Source organism: Ascaphus truei, chromosome 7 (assembly GCF_040206685.1).
Source record: "Ascaphus truei isolate aAscTru1 chromosome 7, aAscTru1.hap1, whole genome shotgun sequence".
NCBI classification, from domain to species: domain Eukaryota; kingdom Metazoa; phylum Chordata; class Amphibia; order Anura; family Ascaphidae; genus Ascaphus; species Ascaphus truei.
The window spans coordinates 97,766,710-97,791,715 of NC_134489.1; the positions used below are offsets into that span (position 1 = coordinate 97,766,710).

General features: G+C 48.3%; 1 protein-coding gene across 3 annotated transcripts; it reads left to right on the forward strand.

Annotated features, from left to right (window-relative positions):
- Positions 1–478: 478 nt before the first annotated feature.
- LOC142499736 (gap junction gamma-1 protein-like) lies at positions 479–25,006 on the forward strand. Of its 3 annotated transcripts, none has more exons than XM_075609550.1 (3): positions 479–654; positions 18,391–19,555; positions 24,961–25,006. In XM_075609550.1, the coding sequence occupies exons 2-3, from the start codon at positions 18,409–18,411 to the stop codon at positions 24,966–24,968; spliced, it is 1,155 nt and encodes a 384-aa protein (XP_075465665.1). In that variant the 5' UTR covers positions 479–654; positions 18,391–18,408; the 3' UTR covers positions 24,969–25,006. The 3 variants fall into 3 exon arrangements, with proteins under 3 accessions (XP_075465665.1, XP_075465666.1, XP_075465667.1); XM_075609551.1 differs by lacking the exon at positions 479–654 and adding an exon at positions 3,468–3,672; XM_075609552.1 differs by lacking the exon at positions 479–654 and adding an exon at positions 11,592–11,710.

Here is a 25,006-nt window from a genome sequence, read left to right on the forward strand (position 1 = left end):
CACTGAGGAGCCTGATTTTAATCTCTGAACATTAAGAACACAATTACATTGATAAGTCCATCACACAGTTTGTACCTGAGTTTCTAAGACTACAAAGATTTGGGAGATGGGGGGGAGAGACTAAAAATTGATAACTGATGATGCATTTGTTTGCAAAATCATGTTTTTGGATGCAATATATTGGGAGAACGGTGAGAATTAGCGAAGAGAGAGAGAGACCCTGCAGTGGGGAGAAAAGGAGAGGATAGTGAGAGGGAAAGTAAAGCTAGTTAGAGGAGAGGGAGAATAAGAAAGTGATCAAGAAAAACTAGTGACAGTGAGTGTTGAATAAGAGGGAAGCGGGGAAAAGAGTGAAGCAATTTGGTGAAGATGAAGAATTAAAATGGGGGTTGGAACAGGAAGGGATTAATACGAGGAGAAAGTAATAGAGAGGGGGAGTGAATGAGAAAGGGGGAGGGCCACCTCAGTGCCTGGAAGGAGGTGGTGTATGATTTTTGGATCCCACCCTGAGCTGATTCAGTGCCTGACTCCTACCTAACCACATCCCACTGACTGCTCCATTCCTGGAGCCAGCGCTACCTACTCCATGAAGTTGCAGCCCTCCCCGTACTCGCACGAGGGATCCTCAATAGCACACTGAGCCCTGCCACGTAGGTAAGGTCGGCACCTTTTGTAATCTCAATTGTTCGGGTAGTGCAAGGGTTGGGCAACTCCAGTCCTCGAGAGCCACCAACAGGTCAAGTGTTGATGATACCCCTGCTTCAGCACAGGCGGCTCAGTTGAAGACTGAGCCACCTGTGCTGAAGCAGGGATTTCCTCAACCTGATCTGCTGGTGGCCTTTGAGGACTGGAGCGTCTCACTCATCATTAAACTCTGCGGGGCAGGGCTTTCCTTTACGTTACCATTTATCTGCTGCTCGTATTCTCAGTGTTTGCACTTTATTTTCCCTGTATCGTGATTTTGTACAGTGCGGTGTACACTGTTGGCTCTATATAAATTAAAATGATGCATTGACATCTGTGTTCCCATAGCCCTCTTTTCCATAGGTTGAGAAGTTGGGTAATGTAGATACGTCAAATCGCTCTGATTTTCTGTGGATCGCTCTGATTTTCTGTGGATCGCTCTGATTTTCTGTGGATCGCTCTGATTTTCTGTGGATCGCTCTGATTTTCTGTGGATCGCTCTGATTTTCTGTGGATCTCTTTTCTGTGAATCGCTCTGATTTTTCTGTGAATCGCTCTGATTTTTCTGTGAATCGCTCTGATTTTTCTGTGAATCGCTCTGATTTTTCTGTGACTCGCTCTGATTTTTCTGTGACTCGCTCTGATTTTTAGCTTTGTAAACTCGCCTGGATTCTCACTGAGACCAGTCAAAACTTTCCTATTACAATGCAGTCTTTTGGCCCAGTTCCTAGATGTCACTGATTTGGGTCCTGAGTTTAAGGCATCTCTTGTCATGCAGCGTTAACGTGGCATTGATGGAAGCTCATGCTGTGTTAACAACGAGTTACCCTGCTTGTCCCTGTAAGGCTGCGATGATAGTTGCCGCACGTGACTGTGCGCATGACGTGAGCAGATCGCCCTCATTGGCTGAACCGCACGCGTGACCCGGCCATGGCGCGACAAACGCAGAATTGTTTGTCTGGCCGAGAAATCGCGGTCACGCTCCATCGCGTGCGCTCTGTCGGCGCCCTCACAGAGAAGAGGTCTGTTGTGCGCGCCGCCGCTACCACTGTAATGGCGGCCTAATGATTCAGAGCCGGGGGGTCAGTCTTTTGAAAGCACATTGGTCACATATGTCAGCCAGATTCTATAAGGGTTCGGTGAAAAGCTGTATAACAGGGGCGGCAAACTCCAGTCCTCAAGGGCCACCAAACAGGCCAGGTTATTGGGGATATCCCTGCTTCAGCACAAGTGGCACGGTCATTAGGATTGAGTCACTGAGATGCCTGTGCTGAAGCAGGGATATCCTGAAAACCTGACCTGTTGGTGGCCCTTGAGGACTGGAGTTGACCACCCCTGCTGTAGAACAAAGCAGTTGTGTGGTGCAAAACAGGGCTGAAAATGCACTACAGCTGCTTATATTGCAGAAGTGAGTACAAAGGGGTCCCGCTCATCTGGTCAACCACGTGTTTAACTGCAAAGTACCGCCGACCCCTCTGGCAGGGAAAGAAGGTTTTGAGAAAGAACTCATTGTTTACAGTGTTATTGAAGAGATTTAGTCGGTAATTGTCACCCTCCCCTCCCTCCCCCCTCCCCAGTTGCTGTATTTTCAACTGGGTCAGTACATTTTTATATTGCCATGTTCTAACACAGGGGGGTTCAATTCTAGTCCTCAACCCCCCCCCCCCCCCACCCAACAGGTCAGGTTTTCAGAATATCCCTGCTTCAGCTAAGATGGCTCAATCCATCCCTGCTTCAGCACAGGTGGCTCTATCCATCCCTGCTTCAGCACAGGTGGCTCTATCCATCCCTGCTTCAGCACAGGTGGCTCTATCCATCCCTGCTTCAGCACAGGTGGCTCAACCGAAGTCTGTCTTTGACTGAGCCACGTGCTGAAGCAGGGATATCCTTAAAAGCTGACCTGTTGGTGGCCCTTGAGAACTGGAGTTGGCCACCCCTGGCTCAGACTATTACAGCATTTCTCCGACACGTGCTTACTGAAAAAGGCTTACTAAGGCTCTATCTCAGGGGTGGCTGACTCCAGTCCTCAAGGGTCACCAACAGGCAAGGTATTCCGCATATCCCTGCTTCAGCACAGGAGCCACCGATTGAGCTATCTGTGCCGAAGCAGGGACATCCTGAAAACCCGACCTGTTAGTGTCCCTTGAGGACTGGAGTTGCCCACGTCTGTCCGTCCATCTGTCTGTCCTTTTCTTTCTCCCGCGCTCTCCTGGTTGTCGCTCTCTTTGTGTTATGTGCAGGTTTTGTGTTTCAGGTTTGGAGGCCCCAGGATGTGACAGAGGGGTATGGGGGGGGGGGAGGGGGGGGCATGGATTGGGGATGGTTTAGGAAGAAAGAGGAGGGAGGGATCATGTTTTGGAGGGGGAGGATAGCTGGAAAAATAGAAGGGAGGAGGGAAATTAATAAGGGGAGGTGGGATGAACTGAGTGGGATGAAGAAAAGGATTGTAAAGGGGATTAGGGAATTATTATTTTTTATATGGTGCCAACATATTCCATAGCGCAGTACAATGTAGAAAACAGAACAGAGGGGGAAATATAGGACTAGGAGGCTGGCAATCTTAATATAAGGGTCAGCGGGGGGTGCACTGGGAATTTGTCTCACAAAGTATTATAAATGAAAGGGGCTGAGGATTTTGAGGAGGATGATAAATCAGGGGGGGCATACAGGGTGGGGTATTATAATCCGGGCAGTTCTGTACGAGGGAGGGTGTCAGGGTTTGAATAGGGGCATTAGGGTTTGGTCGCATAGCACAGGAGAAGGGGAGAGAGTTTCTTTGTCTAGACCTGCCCCAAATCCCAAACTTACTGCCAGAGGGGTGGAGAAGACCCTCCTTGGTCACACTTCCCCCCGCCCCCTTATAGCCCGGGATAGCTGGGGTCACGTGACAGACCATGCTGCCTTTGTCTGAGTGCAGAAGCCGCTTATAGCGCTCTCATATACCGGAGAGCTGAGGGAACGAGTGGTTCAGCGCAGTGACAGCGCGAGGTGAGCATCTCCCTGTCTGATATCAGCGCCTTACACTGAGGCAAAGGCTATAGAAAAGCAGCAGTACTGTGTGACTCCAGCAGTACTGTGTGACTCCAGCAGTACTGTGTGACTCCAGCAGTACATGTATTGTATTCCAGCCCCATAATTGTGTATTTGTTTACTCACACTTTCTTACTCTCTCTCTCACACACTCACATATTCTCTCACTCACACACACACACTTTCACACACACACACACACACACACACTCACACTCACACTTTCACACTCACACTTTCACACTCACACTTTCACACGGCAGCCCCCCTGTGTATACATTGTTATATTATAGTTATGTATGTTATTGCTTTTGCATTCACAGCTCTCCCACTATAAATGTGTGTGTTTTTAAAGATCTATAACTGGTGGCCAACTCAAGCCTCAAGGGCCACCAACAGGTCAGGTTTTAAGGATATCCCTGCTGCAGCACATGTGTCTCAGTCTGTGACTAAGCAACTGATTGAGCCACCTGTGCTGAAGCCCAAATATGCTGAAAACCTGACCTGTTGATGGCCCTTGACTGGCGTTGGCCACCCCTGCTCTATAATATACTTGTGTTGTCTTCAAGAATTTGGGGCTCTTATTAAATATTTAAATAGTTAGGTTATATTTAGTTAAACTTCCTAATTACCTATATTTATTGTGTGCGCGTGTGCGTGTTGTTTAGGGTTAACGTAACGTATAGGGTTAGGCAGGCATTTTGGGGTAAGGTTTAAGGGTTGGCTGGCAGGTTAGCCTCAGGCTGAACCAGTCCCTTATTTATCTACCATTAATATGTATTTCTGTTTAGTGACAAAAACCCTGTATGCATAATGTTCCTGTGGGAGCATACAGATGATTTCAAAATAGAGTTAGTTTAATAATATACAATTAGCGATACAAACACTAAACCGGAGTCTAAAAGCTTATTGTGTAAAGTAGAATGATATTTGTATTAAATAATACTCACTACTTGCAGTGGGATAGTTTTATAGATACCTGAATGCCTTGTTGGTACAGTACCATGTTTCACACCTAGCGCGGGCTATACTTGTGTTTGTATGTTGGGTGGGCAGTGTCCCTTCTTGTTACCCGAGGCAGTGGGCACCGTTCAATCAAGTGACTTTGCTAAGTTCACAAGAAGCTTGCCCTTGATCTTACACTTTCTCCGTGCGTTACTGTCGGCTCTGGCGCTGAAGGGGTCTCCCGCAAACCTACCCAATCTGTGTTTGCCCTCATTGTTTTTCTGGCTATGAGGCAAGAGCTGCGTGGCTTTATTGTCCAAGTTGTTGATTGTACCTGGGGAAAGCTGATTTATTTGTGAATATGACTCTTTGGCATTGCCACTGTTTTTAAATGGTTTGTGACCCAGTGCCAGCTCCTTGACCCGTCACCTTGGTTTTCGGCAGCAAAACACGTAGATTGCAAGTTCTGCCGGGGCAGGAATTCATCAGTCTGCACTGACGGCGAGTATTTATTTATGTGTTTGCGTTAATAATTGTCACATTTTAAAAGATCTGCTCATGCCCTTTCCAAAGTTGCGATGATTTTATTTTTAATCTGGTGCTTTGTTCAGGAAATATTACGTGTCCGGGAGGTTAAAATGAAGCTCGCCCCCCAGAGAGCAAATACACTGATCTTGTAGCCTCTCTATGAATGTGAGTTTTGTGCTTTGTGCAAGTCTGCCTCTGAAATACTCCCAGATGTCACCTTTAACCCCTTACCCCCCCCCCCCCCTTCCAGGAACATTCCTGCCCCTTTTGTTCCTCTGTCTTCTGTCTTTGTAACCACCAAATTCTGTGCCTCCGGGCTACCAAAATATTCCACTTTCCGTCATAGTCACTGACTCCTGACAGCACAATCTCCAGATTACCACCGTATCTGCTGAAGTGTATGCCCTGGCCTATTGTCCTATGCGATGATCATAATTAGTATTGATTGTTAATGCACCGGTAGGTAAAATTATTTTACAGGGGAAGCCACCCCTCGTCGGACGAAAGGGAACGTAGGACTTGGGTATGTTTAATTGGTTAAATGTAGCTTAATCACGCACACAAAAAAACTCATGGGCCACCGACAGGCCAGGTTTTCAGGATATCCCTGCTTCAGCACAGGTGGCTCGGTCAACGACTGAGCCACTGATTGAGCTACCTGTGCTGAAGCAGGGATATCCTTAAAACCTGACCTGTTGGTGGCCCTTGAGGACTGGCGTTGGCCACTGCTGCACTACGTAATGAGATCTGGCGCCCCCGTGGGGGGGGGGGTGTATCATGAGAAAGTGTTTACATCATGGACATATTTAGTCTGGTTTCCGTGGTAGATCGCTTTCTGAGCGCTCCCAACGCAATCCGGCACTCCGGGAAACGGAGGACGCTTCACTTTCCGGAATCTGAGCAGCGGTCCAAGTGATCGCGACGGGCCAGAGGGTCGCCACGGTCCCTCCGGCACGCTAAAGGTTAAAGTAGCAATCCCGCTTGGCTTTAGTTATATATTTTTCAGTGCAGCTAAACTGGGGGCTCCCCCCCCCCCCCCCCCCCGGAGCGGAGCGGAAGACGCGGCGGCTTTCTATTGCCTGTGGGGGGCACACTCGTGCGAAGGCAAGATCCAGAATTAAATCGCACTATAATGTCAGGAACTATAGAGGAAAAGGGGACCCAGGAGCCATTATTTCAGCAGATGTAAAAGCAGTGTAACAAAGCAATGGGGAAAGCCAGCGGGGTGTGAGGTTGTGTAGGGAGAGGTATTAGCAGCAGAAAGAGAGGGGGGTGATGCTGCTTTGTAGATCATTGCTGAGCCCTCCTCTAGAGTTCTCTGCGCAGTTCTGGACGCCTTATCTCCGTAAAGATGTAAATAAACAGGAGATTGTGCATAAAAGGGCTACTAAGTGGTGCGTGATCTACATCCGGAAAAGCTACATGACCTTAATGTGTTTTTATTTATTTTTTTAATGGGTTCCGTGGGCATCCCTAAAATGTCCCCTACAACTTTGCAGGTCATTTGGAAATTGTACCAAATAGAGAAGAATTGACAATTCATCTGATCTCAGACACGCTATAAGAGAGGGTTGGGGTTCCTTACAATGCATCTGATCTCAGACGCGCTATTAGAGAGGGTTGGGGTTCCTTACAATGCATCTGATCTCAGACACGCTATAAGAGAGGGTTGGGGTTCCTTACAATGCATCTGATCTCAGACGCGCTATTAGAGAGGGTTGGGGTTCCTTACAATGTATCTGATCTCAGACGCGCTATTAGAGAGGGTTGGGGTTCCTTACAATGCATCTGATCTCGGATGCGCTATTAGAGAGGGCTGGGGTTCCTTACAATGCATCTGATCTCGGATGCGCTATTAGAGAGGGTTGGGGTTCCTTACAATGCATCTGATCTCGGATGCGCTATTATAGAGGGTTAGGGTTCCTCAGAATGTCACAATGTAATTATAAGGTTCCTTAACCAAACCAATGGTAAGAAACACTGGTATAGAAGGGAGAGGGGGCAATATGGCTGAAACTTGCAAATACATAAAGGGATTTTAGCAAAGTACGGGAGGGAAGCATATTTCCGAGAGAGAAGTGCTAGAAACTGCACCCCAAAACTGGAACAACCTACCAGAGACTCTCACATCCACCACCAGTTTAAGTTCTTTCAAATCTAAGGCTGTCTCACATTTTAATCTGGTCTATAACTGTTTCATACGCCCATAATATATATTATCTCTAACTGTGCACGCAATGTCTTGTATATAATGTATACCCTGCTCATTTATGTACCTGTATTTGTAACCATGTATTATTTGTCTTAACTCTGTGCCCAGAACATACTTGAAAACAAGAGGTAACTCTCAATGTATTACTTCCTGGTAAAATATTTAATAAATAAAATAAATAGAACAAGTGGTTATTCCAGGAAAGTGGCGGGTGGCAAGTTAAGGGGACGTGAGGAAGTATAGATGTAGTCCGACTTACTGTCCCCAGAGCTATGGCAAGAAAAGCCAATGCTGGGGCAACGTGTGGAAGAGTAATATTTTGGTATGGGACTTCCTTCTGCCATGTATTACCGTCTGTGATTATTTTCTGTTCCCTCTGCCCTTCTCTACCTCATCGGCTTACGTTGGTATCTTGTTTTTTTTTTTTTACATCTGTTTCACTCCTGGAATATTATTAATTCAGTAATTAGTAATTGAGTATTGCTCATGCGGTGTGGCGAATAATATGTACAAGGGGAAGCTCCCCTAATCACAGTAGGAGATTTCTACAGCCGCACTTAGGGCCTCATGCAGAGAGCAGCGCTAGCAGGTAAAGCGGCATTTTTTGGCGAAGTATAGCTTGAAAAAGGCAGGTAATGGAGAGTTTATTAAAAAGCGCCATTTTTTTTTTCTTTACAAATTTCGCCGCGCGGCTGGAGAGAACCTAAACCTCTCCAGTGTTGAAAACGGCCGTATTCAGAGAGGCGCGAACGCCATCTAGTGGCTGTTCGCGCCAAAAAAATGGCGCGATTTTCAACATTTTGCTTCGCCAGCAAGAAGCTGGAGCTCGGCGGCCGGTGGGGGAGAAAGAAAAAAAAAACGCGATTTTTTTTCCACAAGTTTCAACAGCGCTCATATCGCTGGTTGAAACTCTCCATATGCAGACAGGATTCTAAATGCAGTTTTATGCCCTTTCTGCATATGGAGAAAAAAACTCTCCATTAAAGCTACTTTTTCTTAAACTCTCCAATTTATTCTAGCGCTGCTCTCTGCATAGGCCCCTTAATCTCATCCCACGTGTACAGTGGGAGCAAAAAAAGCAGCTCAATAAAGGGCAATGATGTAGGGCAAATAGTCCAAAAATACCCATAAAATTAGCAGAGAGGCAGTAAAGGTAATCAGCCCATCTCTTCCTAACGAACTCCCTTGACACCTGGTAGGAATTCTTGTTTGTGAGACCGCGACGCGCGTGTGATGTCTCGCAGGCTTGCCGTGCCTCTCTGTAACAATGCTTTCGGGTGATTTTCTTTTCCCATCATGTTCGACCCAACCAGTTTAACCAGGTGCCGCGTCTTGGCATGCTCAGGGGGCCGGAAGGGACATGCGCGGTGTTAGCGGCGTGTCTGGGATATGTCCCGGGAGATCTCGGTGTGAATGGATCCATAGTTTTCCAAAGAGGCCAGCGCTTTAAAAAAAAAAACAAAACAAAAAACTATTTGGCGTAGAAGGCCACAAGAGAATCATAACGCCGTTTTGGATACATTTCAAGACTTCAGATGTATTATACTCTAAGTATTTGCAAGCATTTATAGCAGCTGTGCATATATACGGTGTTTACATGTCCTTATCGTGAAAGTCCATTTCGGTGTGAACGACTGCACTGCCTGGGCACCTGCAATTAAAGTAAACGATCCCAGAGCCACTCTTAGAAGCAGGGGTGCTCAACTCCACCGACAGGTCACGTTTTTAAGGATATCGCTGCTTCAGCACAAGTGGCTCAGTCTTAAGCCGCGTCCATACTTAGAGCGACCGCGACAGCGCGATCAAACGCATTGAGTCTATGGGAACATCCCATAGAGTGCACGTGAGCGACGGCGCGGCTGGTTTTTCGCGAGACCTTTTTTTGTCTTTGTGGTGGCCAGGACTGGTTCTCCCAATGAGGGCGAAACAGCTCCGTGACATTATCGGCCACGACTCTGACGACTCCTCCGGCGGGAGGATCTGTAGTCCACAGATCGCAGACTGACTGGCGTGCGCGAGGCAATGCACTCCTTCACCGCCTGCACCATGGACTCGGCCTTGGGCTACGGCCCCAGTGCCTGCGCTGCACTCGCGCCCGCGAGGCTGGCGGCGCGTGCAGCTGAGTTTCCCGGTCTGCAGAGAACTGCAGGGGGAAAGGCAGGGGGGCTTGGCAGGTTCGCCCTCATTGGCTGAACCGGCGGGGGGCGTGGCCTAGCGCTCCGTCGTGACTCCCGATTTCTGTTTTCTTGTGAGCAGGAGTTTCTGTCGGCGCGGCACCGCCCCCGTCCCCCCTCGCAGCGAGCCCGGCCCCATTGTGGGGCGGCTCGTGTCCCTGCTGCAGTAGCCAGCAGGGACCTGGCCCTAGATTGCACCATCTGTACTGAAGCTGGGATATCCTTAAAACCTGACCTGTTTGGGGGTGGGGACAGGGGGGGGGGGTGGGGGCAGGGGGGGTGGGGGCTGGGGAGGGGGGTGGGGGCTGGGGAGGGGGGGGTGAGTGGGCTTGAGGACTGATGCTTTATAGCAGTGGTGCTCAACTCCAGTTTTTAAATAAATACTGATGTGAAGTAATTTTTCTGGAGCTTCTTAAACATGGCCGCTTCTGAGAGTTATTTAAAAATAAATAAATATTGGCCTAGTACTTTAAATCTATGATGAAAGAATGCTGTAATAAGCTTAAGATTCCTTAACCAAATGGAAAACTCCGAGGCGCCTAAACATTTCCCCCCCTGGAGTGTGTGCTGTAAGCAGTGGTGACTGACCTGCCAATCACTGCTGCCACCGGCAACCGTGCTCCCCGGTGACATCAAAGCCGGATCTGGCACGCTGGGATCGGCAGCGGCTGTGATTGGCAGGTCCAAGTCACTGCCGTTCAGTGGGGGGAGGGAAATCCTCATCGGGGGGCAGGAGGCAGAGGATGTGTGAAGGCGGAGCTAGTTGGGGGAGAGCCAGTCAGAGCACACTGACAGGGGGAGGAGTGCGCTTGTGTGTGAGCGTGCCGGACACGCACATGTGACAGTCGGTGGAGGGGGCAGCCCAATGTCCCCCCCTCCGCGCCGAACAAATGCTGGCTCCAAAGAAATATATTCATCTCCACTGCCGGCCTGCACTGTCTCCTGACAGCGAGTAACCTAAAATCTGTGTATTCATTATGTGGCCGGGCTTTCTGGCGTTCCGTTTTGGGAAACCTTAAACATAATTCTATTTTCCGTGTGCTGACCATGTACGCAGCACTGCATAGAATGACCGCTGCAAGGAGCCTCAGTTCTAAAGATGCACAGGGAGAAGGTGGCTTGCCCAAGGTCAGAGCTGCCATTTGAATCTGTCCCCCGCCCCTCCCGCCCCCTTTACAGACCGTGGCACTACCTCTCCGCAGCTACTTCAGCACTGTTGGACAGGGTACTACCAGTCTGCTTGCTTTGGCGGCTTTGCAGATCCAGTCGGCTTTGCCGGGCGAGACACACTTTACGCAGATCGGTTTTATAATAATTATTTTTTTTTTTAATCCCAACTGCAAACATTGTTGTGAAAGGTTTTTTTTTTTTTTTAAGTACATTATTTTGGCAAAGCTGGTTCCTAGTGAACGTCCCTAAATCATATATATTTCCTTCTATTGGTCTACACCCCTGGCAGAGACGGGAAGATTGCGTCATGGTCTGGCGTTTTTTAAAGCTGCAGTCGCTTCTAGGCCCAAAAAGAATGTTATACGGAGGATTGAACTCTTACAAATTGTACTAAAAACAAAAAAGGATTATTAGTCTATTTTAAAGAGGCTAGTAGAGAAGGAGAAAAACTGGAAGAGCACTACTGTAGGTATCAAAGAAAGCGCTCTGTCAAGTGTGAAACGTTGGTAGGGCCCTCCACTGCCCTGTTTTTCCATGACCAATAAATAATCTTTTTATGGGATACGCACCCTCCTTTCTACTTTTTTGATACCTACAGTAGTGCTCTTCCAGTTTTTCTCCTTCTCTACTAGCCTACCCCTTGGACAGAAGCACACCTGGGGACCCCTCACCTTTGGACGGAAGCACACCTGGGGACCCCTCACCTTTGGACGGAAGCACACCTGGGGACCCCTCACCTTTGGACGGAAGCACACCTGGGGACCCCTCACCTTTGGACGGAAGCACACCTGGGGACCCCTCACCTTTGGACGGAAGCACACCTGGGGACCCCTCACCTTTGGACGGAAGCACACCTGGGGACCCCTCACCTTTGGACGGAAGCACACCTGGGGACCCCTCACCTTTGGACGGAAGCACACCTGGGGACCCCTCACCTTTGGATCGCATGGACTGTGCAGCACTCAGAGTGAGTCAGTCGCTTGCTACATGTTTTCCTGGTCAGGACTTTATTTAGACAATTGGTACGTTATACGATGTTATTATGCTCAATCTTCCTGGTGTTATTGTTAACTACAGCGTCACTTATTAGTGAGCTTACCATCCGGGACTGCAACCCAGTACCTATCTATCAAGTTTATGTTTAGGGGTCCCCCCCTACAAGTATCTGGTTATTCATTCATTCATTTATCCTACTGTTGGGGTCTTTAGCATTACGCGGTCACATGGTCTATTTTAAAGAGGCGGCTGAAGGCTGTGGTTTTATTTATTTATTTTTGGGCGTCGGATTGAAGCGGGGGGTCTCCGGAGGTGAGCCCTATTCACTTCAGCTCCGGTGAGGCTCTGCTTCTGGAGAAGCTTGCCTCCGCAGTGGGTGCTCAGCTAGCGGACCAATAGGAAGCTGTGATGTCATCAGGTGCGGCTTCCTATTGGCCCCCGTGAGACGGGATTTTTTTTAACTTGCAGGAGATACCGGCGGTGCCCCTTTCGGAGGTACGTATGTCTAGAAGTAGGGGGTCCCCGGAGCTGAAATGTACTGGGGTTCAGCTCCAGAGACCCCCTGCTTCAATTCTATGTTAAAATAAATAAAAGGCGTGAATGACTCCTTTAACGCTGCCTCTGCCGGAGGGTACAGCGCTGTGAACCTGGCAAGGATACCGGTTAGTGCCCTAATGACGTACCCAGGCGCACCGCGGAGCGTAAGGGTGTACCTGGTATGTCTTGGGCACTTGCTCTTTTTTGTTTAAGGGCTGATCCCCCTCCCACAGTAAATATTGCAGGAACTGGGGATCTAGAGCTAGGAATAGCCGGGACCCGCCTACTTCTTTAACCCTTTGAGTTCGGGGTGACATAGCCACTACGTCGTGGGGTCCGGCTGTCCAGAGGCCCCATGATGTAGTGCAGGGGTGGCCAACTCAAGCCTCAATGGCCACCAACAGGTCAGGTTCTAAGGATATCCCTGCTTCAGCACAGGTGGCTCAATCTGTGTCAGTCAACGACTGAGCCACCTGTGCGGAAGTAGTGTTCTCCTTTAAACCAGACCTGTTGCCCGCCCCTGACGTGGTGTTCTAGGATATTTCATTGGTGCTGTTGTTTGCCGCGACTTGCCCTGCCACCAGAAGCCGTCGCCGGACCCTTCGCCGCTAAGTGCCTAAACCCCCTACCCTAAGCCCTTACCCTACAGCCCCCTACCCTAACCGCTAAAGCCCCTGAAATTAAACCCCTACCCAGTAATAAAACTTACCTTACACGCGGCGGATTGGCTGCGGCGGATTGGCTGCGGTGGATTGGCTGCGGTGGAGCCGGCGGTGATTTGTTCACGGCGAATTGTCCCATTCTGTGACGTGGTTACATTGTGGGATTTACGCTTGTTCCCCTCCCCCCCCCCCCCCCCCCCCCCACCATGGTTAGATCGCGTTCTGCGTTCAAGTGGAGCGCTAAACGTGATCTGGCCAGCGCAGAAACGGAAGAGAAGGAATCCTTCCTTCTGCGCGCGTCGTTCGGAACTCTATTCGCTGAGGAGCAGTCACATGATTGCGATGTGCCCATCTGGCGCACACAGGGTTAAACATTTGCTTTCCTCTAGGTAGCCCACTTTGTGCAGCACCTTGCACAGGTAAAGCGCCCTCACCCAGCCCTCCTCCTATGTACATTTGCACCTCTCCCCCCCCCCCCCTCACACCTTCCCCCTCTTCACACCTTCCCCCCCCCCCTCCACTTTACTTAATTTCCAAAGAAACCACCAGAGCAGGCCAATGTTTGCTTTAATCGTGGTTACGTTTGCTTAAGGAAGTCAATAAAAAAAATTACGTTTTATATATAGTTGAGCACTCTATACAGTTCTGCTGAAACCCCTGTAGGGAAGCAAAATGTGATACCAGCCTCTTGACCTGAACTCTGCGTCCCTCTTCCCCCTTACTGTGTGTGTGTGTGTGTGTGTGTGTGTGTGTGTGTGTGTGTGTGTTTGTGTGTTTTGAGATAAGTGACATACAGTATATGAATAGTCACAACGTCGCCTCCCGATGTTGCAACTTTATATTGCTTGTCTGAGCCCGCGGCTATATTGTGTCAACTGGGCAAGTATCACTGTCCTTTGGACAACCCTGTTCATTGCTCGTGAACCGGAGAGGTGCCCCAGAGATATGGGGGGGGAACAGATCCGCTCCGGAGACTCCCCCCAGTACAGATATTTAAAATGTTTTATTGTAAACAGCGTGGGGACTGCAGCTTTAATCTCTTTAGCAACGCTGTGCTCGCCCTTCCAGCCATGAAAAGGTTAACAATGCCCTACTCTGTGCCTGATCTTTCCCATGTTTTGTCTCGCTGACAGTTAAGTCATGAGTTGTAATTGTTGCTTGGATGGTCAGCCGAAGGGCATAGGTGGGGGGTGGGGGGGGGGTCAAGCCGGGAATTCCGACCACTAATGTGTGGATAAGGCTACTTAGAAGGATTCCCCCCAGAATCCTCGCTCCATTTCCAGCTCATTACTGGTTACTGTGCATCATGCGGTGATGGTGATGCACGGATGCTCGGGTGGCTGCAGAGGGGCAGGGTTTCCTCTTGGGGAATTCCTCTCGACATTGTCACCACCGGCAGTGATTTGCATGGGGCTCTGGCAGGCGAGGAAAGGATGATCTTGATGGGTCTTAAAGCCCTTTTTTATTTGGGGGGTGGTGGAGGCGGTGTAAGGGGGGGGTTTGGTGTTACCTCGGTGACTCCCCGGAGGTACCGCAGTGTGTAACTGGGCATCTTCCGTTTCCAGGGACCCCGCCACCCCCTGCGGTTGCTGGTAAATTAACCCGGAAGTATCCAAGACAAAAAATACTTGCTTGGGAGAACAGTATGGCTGCCGAGACAAAGTTAAATTTACCGGCAATTGGGGATCTTGGGAGCTCAGTGGCAGATCTATGGATCCCCTCTGACTCAACTCGGAGTGGGGGGGGGGGTGGTAGATTACTGCTATAAACTGGGGAGAATAGTAGAATGGTACTGACACTGCTCGGATGTTTAAATGAACATGGAGTGGTGTTTTTGCTCGTCTCTGCTTTAAGAGGCTGGTAATGGGAACAGTGCAACTTCTGCATGATAGGATTTTAACTCTCTTTGGATCTCGTCTTGCTCACCACCCCTATCCGGACTGGTTCTGCCTTCTATGTGTTGGCAGCAGCCAATCGGGTTATTTAGGGCTGAAATTCCCAGTTGACGTCAATAACCCCCCATCGTCTCCTGTCCAATATGGTGAATGGGTAGTGAATACGCCAGACTCTATTACTAGAGGTCTCATAGGGGAGGTGAAGAGTCCGCGGACTGATGCTGTTTTTCTGTAGCCTAAAGGTTCCCTGCTCCCAATGCAAAGTCAGTGGAACATAATAAAAACCCTTCCCACTTCCCAATTCCCACATGTTGGCCATATGGTGTAGTAGGAGTGTTGCTCCATCTGTGCCTCACGTGATGGAAGTTATTTGTAGGAAGGGTTGTTTCCTGTGGGTGGTGCGACATTCACTTTTTGACATGGTGGTGAAAACATTGTGTAAGGGGGTAAGGTGCAATTTCTCAGCTTGTTAAGCCTTGTGCTGCAGTACTGTCCGGTCCAAAGGGGAAGTGGTCACTTCCTGCTCACATCTTGGTGTTAGCTAGACTTGTCAGGGATGGACAATTTGAGGGGCTTTATTGGGAGGATTGGTCTTGTTCTGCTTTGTCTTCCTTCCTGGTGACACACACACACCACACATACACATACACACACCCCACACATACACACACCCCACATACATACACACACAAACCACATACATACACACACACACCCCACATACATACATACACACACACACAACCCACATACATACACACACACCCCACATACATACATACATACATACATACATACACACACAACCCACATACATACATACACACACCCTACATACATACATACATACATACACACACCCCACATACATACACACACACACCCCACATACATACATACACACACCCTACATACATACATACATACATACACACACCCCACATACATACATACACACACCCCACATACATACACACACACACCCCACATACATTCACACCTCACATACATACACACACACACCCCACATACATACACACACACACCCCACATACATACACATACACACCCCACATACACCCCACACATACACACACACATACACACCCCACACACACTTTCTATGGGCCTTGTTAAAGTGGCTGTCAGCCTAAGGATTTCATGTTTGCCTAAATTAAATGAATGGATAGAAAAGAGAAAAAATAAATGTACGTTCTGTACTTGGCCTCTCTGCTGTTATAGGAGCCTGCAGAAAACATTGATTTATTTTAAAGTATATATTTGCACATAACCTTTGTTCTCCAGATCTGGTAACGCACAGATCTGTAACTTCATGTTCCCTTCGTATTCTCTCCATACACTTTGACTTCCGAAGCACATCTTCCCTACAATATCATTTCATTTACTGGCCTCAAAGACTGTCCACAAGTTTGAGTTCTTCATATAGTGCCTGCTCTCTTGTTCACTGCTTATTCTAGACAAGGTTTCACGTGTGGGCCAATAAATGGGCAAAATAAATTCTGGTGGGCCACTGCCCTAGGGGAGCCGTAGAAGTGCAGCGACGGGGACAATGGCGGTCTGAGTGGAGCGGGCATGGCTGCTGACCACTCTCCTGGGGCCCGGAGCCAGCGTTTCTACCTGGGGCTTCTGTGTCAGCCGCCCTGTCAACCTCCCCCCCCCCCTCCTCTCTTACACACCCACTCCTCTTTCACCTCTTTGCTCTCACCCTCCTCCCCTTCCCCCCCCATGTACCTCTTCTGCCCCGCTCTTGTCGCTCACTCCCCCCTTTTTCTCCCTCTTCCCTCATCTCCCCCCCCCCCCCCTCAATCTCCACTCCTATAGTGTTGCATAAGGCCGTGATTATAGCCAAAAACGCACGCGGCATCGCATGTAGCGGCGCCAAAAGGTGCAAAAATCCTATGAACCTGCTCGTACCGCAAGAGACGGTCGCGGCGCCCCGTGCTGCAAAATGGACGGCTGGGGAAGAGACGGAGGATTTTGTTTTGTTTTTTTCTTACGACGGCCGTCACGTGAGCGGTTCAGCCAATGAGGGCGAACCGCTCATGGCCACACCCCTGCCAAGCCGCCTCTGTTCTCCCTCCCTGGTATAATCAAGATGCTGCTCGGCGACAGCGCTGGGTGACGTCACAGAATAGCGCTGCCGCCTTGCAGCACTTGGTACAATCTCAGCCTGTGTACACACTGCCGCTGAGCGCGCTCATACTTGAGCTGTGACGTCACCAACTCGCCAAGCATGAGCGCAGGCTGTCCTGCATAATTTTGCAAGTGCGAGCAGGGGGCATGGCCGGGGGCGTGTCATTGGCTGGATCGGGGCTATTGCTGTGTGTGTGCATTGATTGGTGCTGATTGGTTGCTGAAGGTTCATGTGACCCTTCAGCGCGCTTAAAAATCAATTTTCTCTGTCTCCCCAAGCGCCTAGCGAGCGTGCGGCGCGTGAGTGTGGCCATGCAGATTGATTTTAACTGAAGGGAGCGCGCGTTCAGCGGCAGCGTGGACGCAGCAGAAGACTTTAGCTGTTGATGAATGTGATGCGTTGTAACCATTAACCAAAACTGCACTCGCGCTCCCTTCTCTTACTTGCACATACCTTCCTCAACACCACAAAAAACACTAGTGCCTCTCCCATCTCACACACACACACACACACACACACAAAGCCATCACCCCCCACACCCCACACCACACAAAGCCATTATACTCTCTTCCCCCACACATAGCCCTCATTCCTTCGCTCTTTCTTTCAACCTTGCCACATATCTAAATATGTCGGTACGTCCTGCTCTGTGTGGGGATATGGAGGCTTCTCTCTCTCTCCTCTGTCCCGGGCTGAGAGAGGAGAGGCGGATTGCAACTTCTACGTCTCCAGGAAGCATGGGAGGTGCCAGCTGAGTTTGTCCCCTGGGGCCACAGCTCCCGTGTTGAGAAACACTGGTCTGCCAGCTTGAACAGAGCAGGGCCAAGAAAATTATTTCAAAGTAAATATAAAGGGTACACTTTTCTCCTACTGACGCCGTCGCGGCAAAACAAATGTATTGCCGCCGTCGCGTGCGCTTATAGTAAGCGCGACGGGGCGGCGCGAAATTTTGAAGCTAGTCAAATTTGAATTTTTCATAGGTTGTCGCCACATGTGACAGCCTCTGAACCAATCAATGGCCAGGTCGCTTGAGACGTCGCTGCAAAGCGAAATACAACTTTCGCTGGTGGCAACGGGTGACGTCATCCATCGCCGTCGCGCGCACTATAAGCGCGGCCCTACGGGACTAAATACAAAGTATTTAAAATGCATTCACATGTTTGGGTCCTTAGGATGGATGGTCACTTTGGGGACTGATACATGGAATAATCATGTCATGTAAATAATAAATGTAGTTTTATATATATTTTTTTTCTTTTTAAATTAGTGACTCACCGATTGTTTAAAAATTCAGTGTTTCAGTAGCACTCAGACCCATGCCTTAAACAAGTCCTGTCTGGTTTGGTGAGTAATTGTTTGTTGTGTGAGTAACGTGCTGATTTATCTCTTGCCTCCTCTGCAGAGCTAATTGGTGCCGAAGATGAGCTGGAGTTTTCTAACCCGTCTCCTGGAGGAGATTAACAACCACTCCACTTTCGTGGGGAAGGTCTGGCTGACCGTCCTCATCATATTCCGAATCGTCCTCACTGCCGTGGGCGGGGAGTCCATATACTACGATGAGCAGAGCAAGTTCGTATGCAACACGCAGCAGCCTGGGTGCGAGAATGTGTGTTACGACGCCTTTGCGCCCCTCTCTCACGTCAGATTCTGGGTCTTTCAGATCATCCTGATCACCACCCCTTCCATTATGTACTTGGGCTTTGCCATGCACCGGATTGCCCGCCGGCCTGAAGAACCTCAACGGCGCCAGCAGAGGCCCAATGGCATCCGCAAGAAGCGTGCCCCGGTGGTGCACCGGGGGGCTATGCGGGATTATGAGGAGGCTGAGGATGACCAAGAGGAGGACCCCATGATCTGCGAGGAGGTGGAGCCCGAGAAAGATGCTGAGGAAGGGGGAGACAAGAAGAAACACGACGGACGCAGGCGCATCAAGCAGGACGGCCTGATGAAGGTCTACGTGTTGCAGCTGCTCTTCCGCACCGCTCTGGAAGTGGGCTTCCTCCTTGGCCAGTATGTGCTGTACGGGTTCGAGGTGATCCCATTCTACGTGTGCTCCCGCCGCCCTTGCCCTCACACCGTAGATTGCTTCGTGTCCCGCCCCACCGAGAAGACCATCTTCCTGCTCATCATGTACGCAGTCAGTGCTCTCTGCCTGCTGCTCAACCTGTGCGAGCTCTTCCACCTGGGAGTGGGCGGCATTCGAGACTGTCTCCGACAGCGGAGCCAGGAGGCCAAGGCGTACGCCAAGAAGTCTCCCAGTGCTCCCCCTAACTACCACTCCGTGCTGAAGAAAGGCAAGGTGCCCCACGGGAAGCTGATCAGGCAGAACGGAGTGTCCGAGGCTTTTGAGTTGCTGGGTGCCCACCCGGCAGAGCATGAGTTGGACAGGCTGAGGCAGCACCTGAAGATGGCCCAAGAGCACCTTGACTTGGCCTTCCAGGTGAACCCTACCACGGACACTGCCCATGCATCACGAAGTAGCAGCCCCGAGGCCAACAGCATCGCTACAGAACAGAACCGGCGTAACCTTGCTCAGGAGAAAGGCGGGGTGAGCTGTGAGAAAGCGGGTAAGTCGACCAGGCCTATGTGCACAGAGTTGAACCTATTAATCCCAATTCATAATGGCCAAATGAGGGATGACGCAGGGGTGGGACCTCAAAGACATTTTTTTGGGGGGGAGATATGTAGACCCCTTTTTTTTTATTTTATTTTTTTAACATATTTTTATTGACATTTTTCAGATATAAGAGGGTAGGGGTACAGAAGGAAAAAAGGGGGGTGACAACCATTTTGTAACAAAATTCTTAGTCATCAACAGTCACATTACATCAGATACAACATTTTACAAACCACGTGTCCTATTCGCCTCACTCCCAAATACACCTTTCTATTACAATCCTATCCTTATCCCACATCCCAGGGTTCCCAAACCCTATCAAACTTCCTTGTGGTGTGATTCAGGAATGAGGCGAGTCCCTCGTTAGTTGGACATCATTAGCCCTTCTGATTATCTCTCTTCTGGAGGACGGACGTGTCTTCTTCCACGCTGCTGCGACAGCGCATCTAGCCGCCGTTAGGATAGGCATAATCTGTGTAACTGTATAGTGGTTCACATCCTCCGTGGGTCTAGCCAGGATAATTAACACAGGGTCTAACGACATCTTAATCCCCATCACATCTTCCTTCAATTTCAGAACTGTCCTCCAATATTTCTGCATAACTGGACAGAACCTCCAAATATGCGCTAGATCCCCTATCTGCCCAAAACCCCTCCAGCATCTATCAGTAGGCTCCGGGAACATTTGCTTAAACCTCTTGGGGGTGTAATACCAACGCAGCAGAATTTTGTAAATATTCTGCTTCGTTACTGTACGTATAGAGGTTTTGCCTGCATTGTCCCAAATATCTTCCCAGTCCTCTCTTGTTATTTCAGTTTGGAAGTCCAGAGCCCACTGTTCCATATATTTATGGACCGGGTATACCTTTTGAGGGGTTAAGCTTTGATAGAGAGATGAGATCAGACCCTTTTGGTATTTTTTGTGTTTTGCTCAGATATTCGAATAGTGTGTAACCGGGGAATTTCTCACCATAAAAACCCTGCCGAGCAAAGTGTCGGATCTGCATGTATTTGAACATCTCAGTTGGGGGTAGACCATATTTTCTAGTTAATTCCTCAAAAGACATCAGCTTGTCTTTTTCTAATAGATCTCCCGTCTCTAAGATCCCTTTCTGTCTCCCGGTTTCAAAACCCTGACCATGAAATCCCGGCAGGAACACTGGGTTGCCAAACAGGGGCGTAAGTCTGGATGGGGTTGACATAACTTTATATTTCCTTTTTGGCAGTTGCCAGATTTTTAGAGAGAATACAATTACCATTGGGTCTGAGTACCAACCCTGGGGCTCGGCCATAGCAAAGAAGGCAGATCAACCGGGCTTTTAACGAGCTCTCCAAATCTACCCAAGCAAAAGTCCTGCCTGGGGAATGCCAGTACACCATCTATCTGAGATGAGATGCTATATAATAATTTAAAATACTTGGTACTGCCATACCGCCTCCTTCCTTAGGCTCCAACATAATAGATCTGGCTACTGTTGGTTGTTTATGATTCCAGATAAATTACATAATTCGATTTTGAATCTCTCTTTTATAGTTTTATGCAGGACAGGTATTGGTAATGTCTGGAAATAGTACAGAAGTCTGGGGAGAATATTCATTTTAACCGCAATAATATGCCCTAACCAGGAGATACAATGGGAATTCCAGGCTTGTAGATCCTTTCTTATCTTAGAAAAAAGCTTGGAGTAATTATATTTATATAGTGAGTTGTAGTCTCTAGTGAGATAAATCCATAGATATTTTAAATGGTTCTTTTTCCACTTGTAATCAAAGTGGTCTCTGAGAACCATGACCTCCCTTTCCATTAACATTAGCTTTAACGATCCGATTTTCCTACATTTACTTTATATCCTGGTTAAATCTCCGAATCCACGGAGGGTGGGTTGCAAATTCGGAAGGGACACCGGAGATTAGAAATGGTAAGGATAATATCGTCCACAGAGTGATATTTTATAGCACTCGTCTTTTATTTTAATCCCTTGTATATTTGGGAGGGTTCTGATTGTTGCCGCAAGAGGCTCGATTGTCAAGGCAAAAAGAAGAGGAGAGAGGGGGCACCCCAGTCTAGTTCCATTTTTTATTGTTACTAGATTCCTCTCCTCACTTGGGATTTTCAGAGTGGCTGTCGTGTCTGGTAAAGGGCGCGGATCCCCTGGGAAAAAAAACTTGAGAACCCAAATGCCTCTGTTTTATCCAGGAATTCCCATTTTATCCTATCAAACGCTTTCTCTGCATCTAAGCTCAGCAACACTGCCTTCACTTTGGATTTGTGTACCTGTTCAATCACATGGATAATTTTCCTTGTGTTGTCTGATGCCTGGCGTTCGCTCACAAAACCCACTTGGTCATAATGGATTAACCTAGGAAGTATTGGGTTCAACCTGTTAGCCAGGATTTTACTATACATTTTCAGATTGAGCAGTGAGATTGGCCTATAGCTGCCACAGCATAGAGGGTCCTTACCCTCTTTAGGAATAACCACTATATTGGCTTTCGTCATCTGTGAGGAGATTTGTTTTCCGCTAAGAAAATCATGAAATAAATCTAGTAAACATGGTCCTCTAACTCCTATAACATTTTTGTAATACAAATTTGAGAAACCATCTGGGCCCGGGGCCTTTGATGGCTTCAATGAGCCAACCGCCCTTGTTAGCTCTGAGTTATTTTTGCGTTTAACATTTTATGATCTACCTCTGTAGGTTTCTGAAGGTTGCGTTCTTTAAAATAATCCTCTATCTGGGACAGGTCCGGGGTCTTAGAATGTGTTATCTAGGTCGGGGGTCTCCAAACTCAGTCCTCAAGGGCCACCAACAGGCCAGGTTTTATGGCTATCCCTTGCTTTAGCACACTCGACTGAGCCACTGATTGAGCCACTTGTGCTAAAGCAGGGATATCCATGAAACCTGGCCTGTCGGTGGCCCTTGAGGACCGAGCTTGGAGACCCCTGATCTAGGTTATAGAGGTCCGTATAGAATTTAGCAAATTCCTCTGCTATCTTCGAGGGAGTGTATGTCACTTCTTCTCCTTTCATTCTAATGGCAGGGACCAAAGTTCTCGACCTAATCCCTCTGAGTTTATTTGTCAGCAGAAGGTCAGCCTTATCTCCTTTATCATACTACAACTGTTTAGTCCACTTCAGGGCCTTCTCTACCTCTAATTGTAAGCTCTTGAGTTCTACGCTTGCCTGATTTAAAATGTTACTTTCCTTGCCGGATTTTTCTTGTGTGACTGTTCTAACTGTACTATTTTTTCCGTTCATTTTTTCTCTCTCTATTTTTATCCTTTATTGTTGTTATTGAAATAAGCTGTCCTTTAAAAGTAGCCTTATGTGCTTCACATAATACTGCAGTTGATTCTAGAGACGCGTTATTAATCTGGAAATAATTTTGAGGCGACTCTCCAATTTGAGTGCTAATCTCTGGGTAGTTTAATAGTGAGTCGTTCATCCTCCAATGGAATGATCGCGTCCTAATAAATGGGGGTTCGAACAAGATCGCCACGGGGTCGTTGTCTGACCACGTAAGAGGCCGTATATCTGAGTGGACCAATACTTCCAAGATACAGTACTTGGGAAACAAATATATTATTTAATTCTCGAATACGGATCATGTGGGGGCGAGTAAAAAGAATAGTCCCTCTGTCCTCTGTCCTTTGTTATTTTTATGTCCTTTGTTATTTTTTTGTGTGTGTGTGTCTGTGTTTTATTTGTACTAGGATGGAAGTAGGTGGTCTCCAGAGCTGAACCCCATTAATTTCAGCTCTGGACCTCCTGGTTCTAGAGACCGTTGGGGGTGCCGGTATCTCCGCAGGCAGGGAACTTGTGTGTCTCACGAAATGGCAGCGTTTAAATGTCACGCGGGTCAATAACAAGCAGCGACGTCATCCCTTGCGTCTTCCTATTGACCCGTGTGAACTGGACATTTAAACTCCAGAGATGCTGGCGCCCCCTACGGAGCGAAGTATCCCTGGAAGCAGGGGGTCCCCGGATCTGAATGTAGGGTGTGCTGCTTCAAACCTATTGCAAATAATAAAGTACTGCGTGGTGTTTTGCTGCTTTAAAGTTGATGGTACCACCCAATAGCAATTGTCTCATGGGCACCTCGTTGCCAGCACTTTGTCCACATTGTTTTCACTGTTGATTGAAGAAGAAATAATACGTTATGCAATTCTATCTTAAAAAGTTTGCGCACTCCTGATCTAGGAGTTTAAGTCACACCCCCTGCCTCTTACCTTCTCTCCAGCATCTCCTCTCCGCGGCGTCGTGTGACGTTGCGTTACCACGGCAGCGTGTTGCCATGCCGCGTTATGGCGACGCGTTGTCAGAGGAAGCCAGTGCGAAGGTAAGGGGCAATTACAGAAGTCCTGTGCTCTTCCCCCCGGCAATCCATTTAATGATGTGGGGATGAGCGCGAGGCCTTGGTAAGTGCGCCGTTCGCCATAGAAAATTTCTCGCCCCTCCTAGTAGGCGCGCCTCCCAGTTTGCGCACCCCTGCCCTACATAACGGGGGGTTGTCACTCGTGCAAAGGAAAAGCTAAACCTGTGAAGGGCAAACAACGGAGACCAGAATCTGAGACTTTCAAAGTAGTTAAAACAAAGTCACTTTTGTTTCTTTTTATGAATGATGTAAAAGTTCTATATCTAATAAGGCGATGTCCATGATATCTAGTTTTATAGAACAATACAACATCTAATAAAAGGACAAAACAGAGGTGTTAAAGAAATGAGGGGTGCCTGGCTGGAATCTCTGCAAAGGTGATACACATCCTTTTACTGCAGCCGTCTCACGTTCTGTCTCCTCCCGGCACGCAGATTAATCTGTGAATATGACTGTACATATCACTCCCTTCAAATCCTTCCAGTAATCGCTGCTCACCCACGCTGCTCCCTCTCCACGTCCACTAGTCTGCTCTAAACATCACGAGTAGCGAGACACCCAAGGAGTGGGCTTATTGGTGCTAATGGATATTTTTGTGTGTGAAAGGTCACCGCCGCACACAAGGGGGAGAGACTGACGCGATGAACCATAGATACCAGTTTGTGTGTAGTAAATCCAGGTTACCTAGTGCTAAAATAAATGCCCTTAATGAGCCAAATCTGGTGACCTTGAAAAATCTGCTATAACCTTTTGGTGCCCTTGCCACAAAAAAATTCGATTGCCTGTTTCTCAGAAACAAGCGCACTTTGTATGTATGTAGTGCCCCTTACGAATATATTTCTTAACCTCTCTAGCTGCCAATGGGTTAACTTTATTTTGCTGCCAGCAAAGGAAGGGGGAAAGTGACTAAAGCTGTTGGTAACTTATTTTTATATGTATATATTTTTTTTTAACTCTGGCTTTCTCTTTTGTTCCACAGGTTTGTGATCTTTGGAGGAGGAGGACAGGGAGGAGGGAAGGGGGGC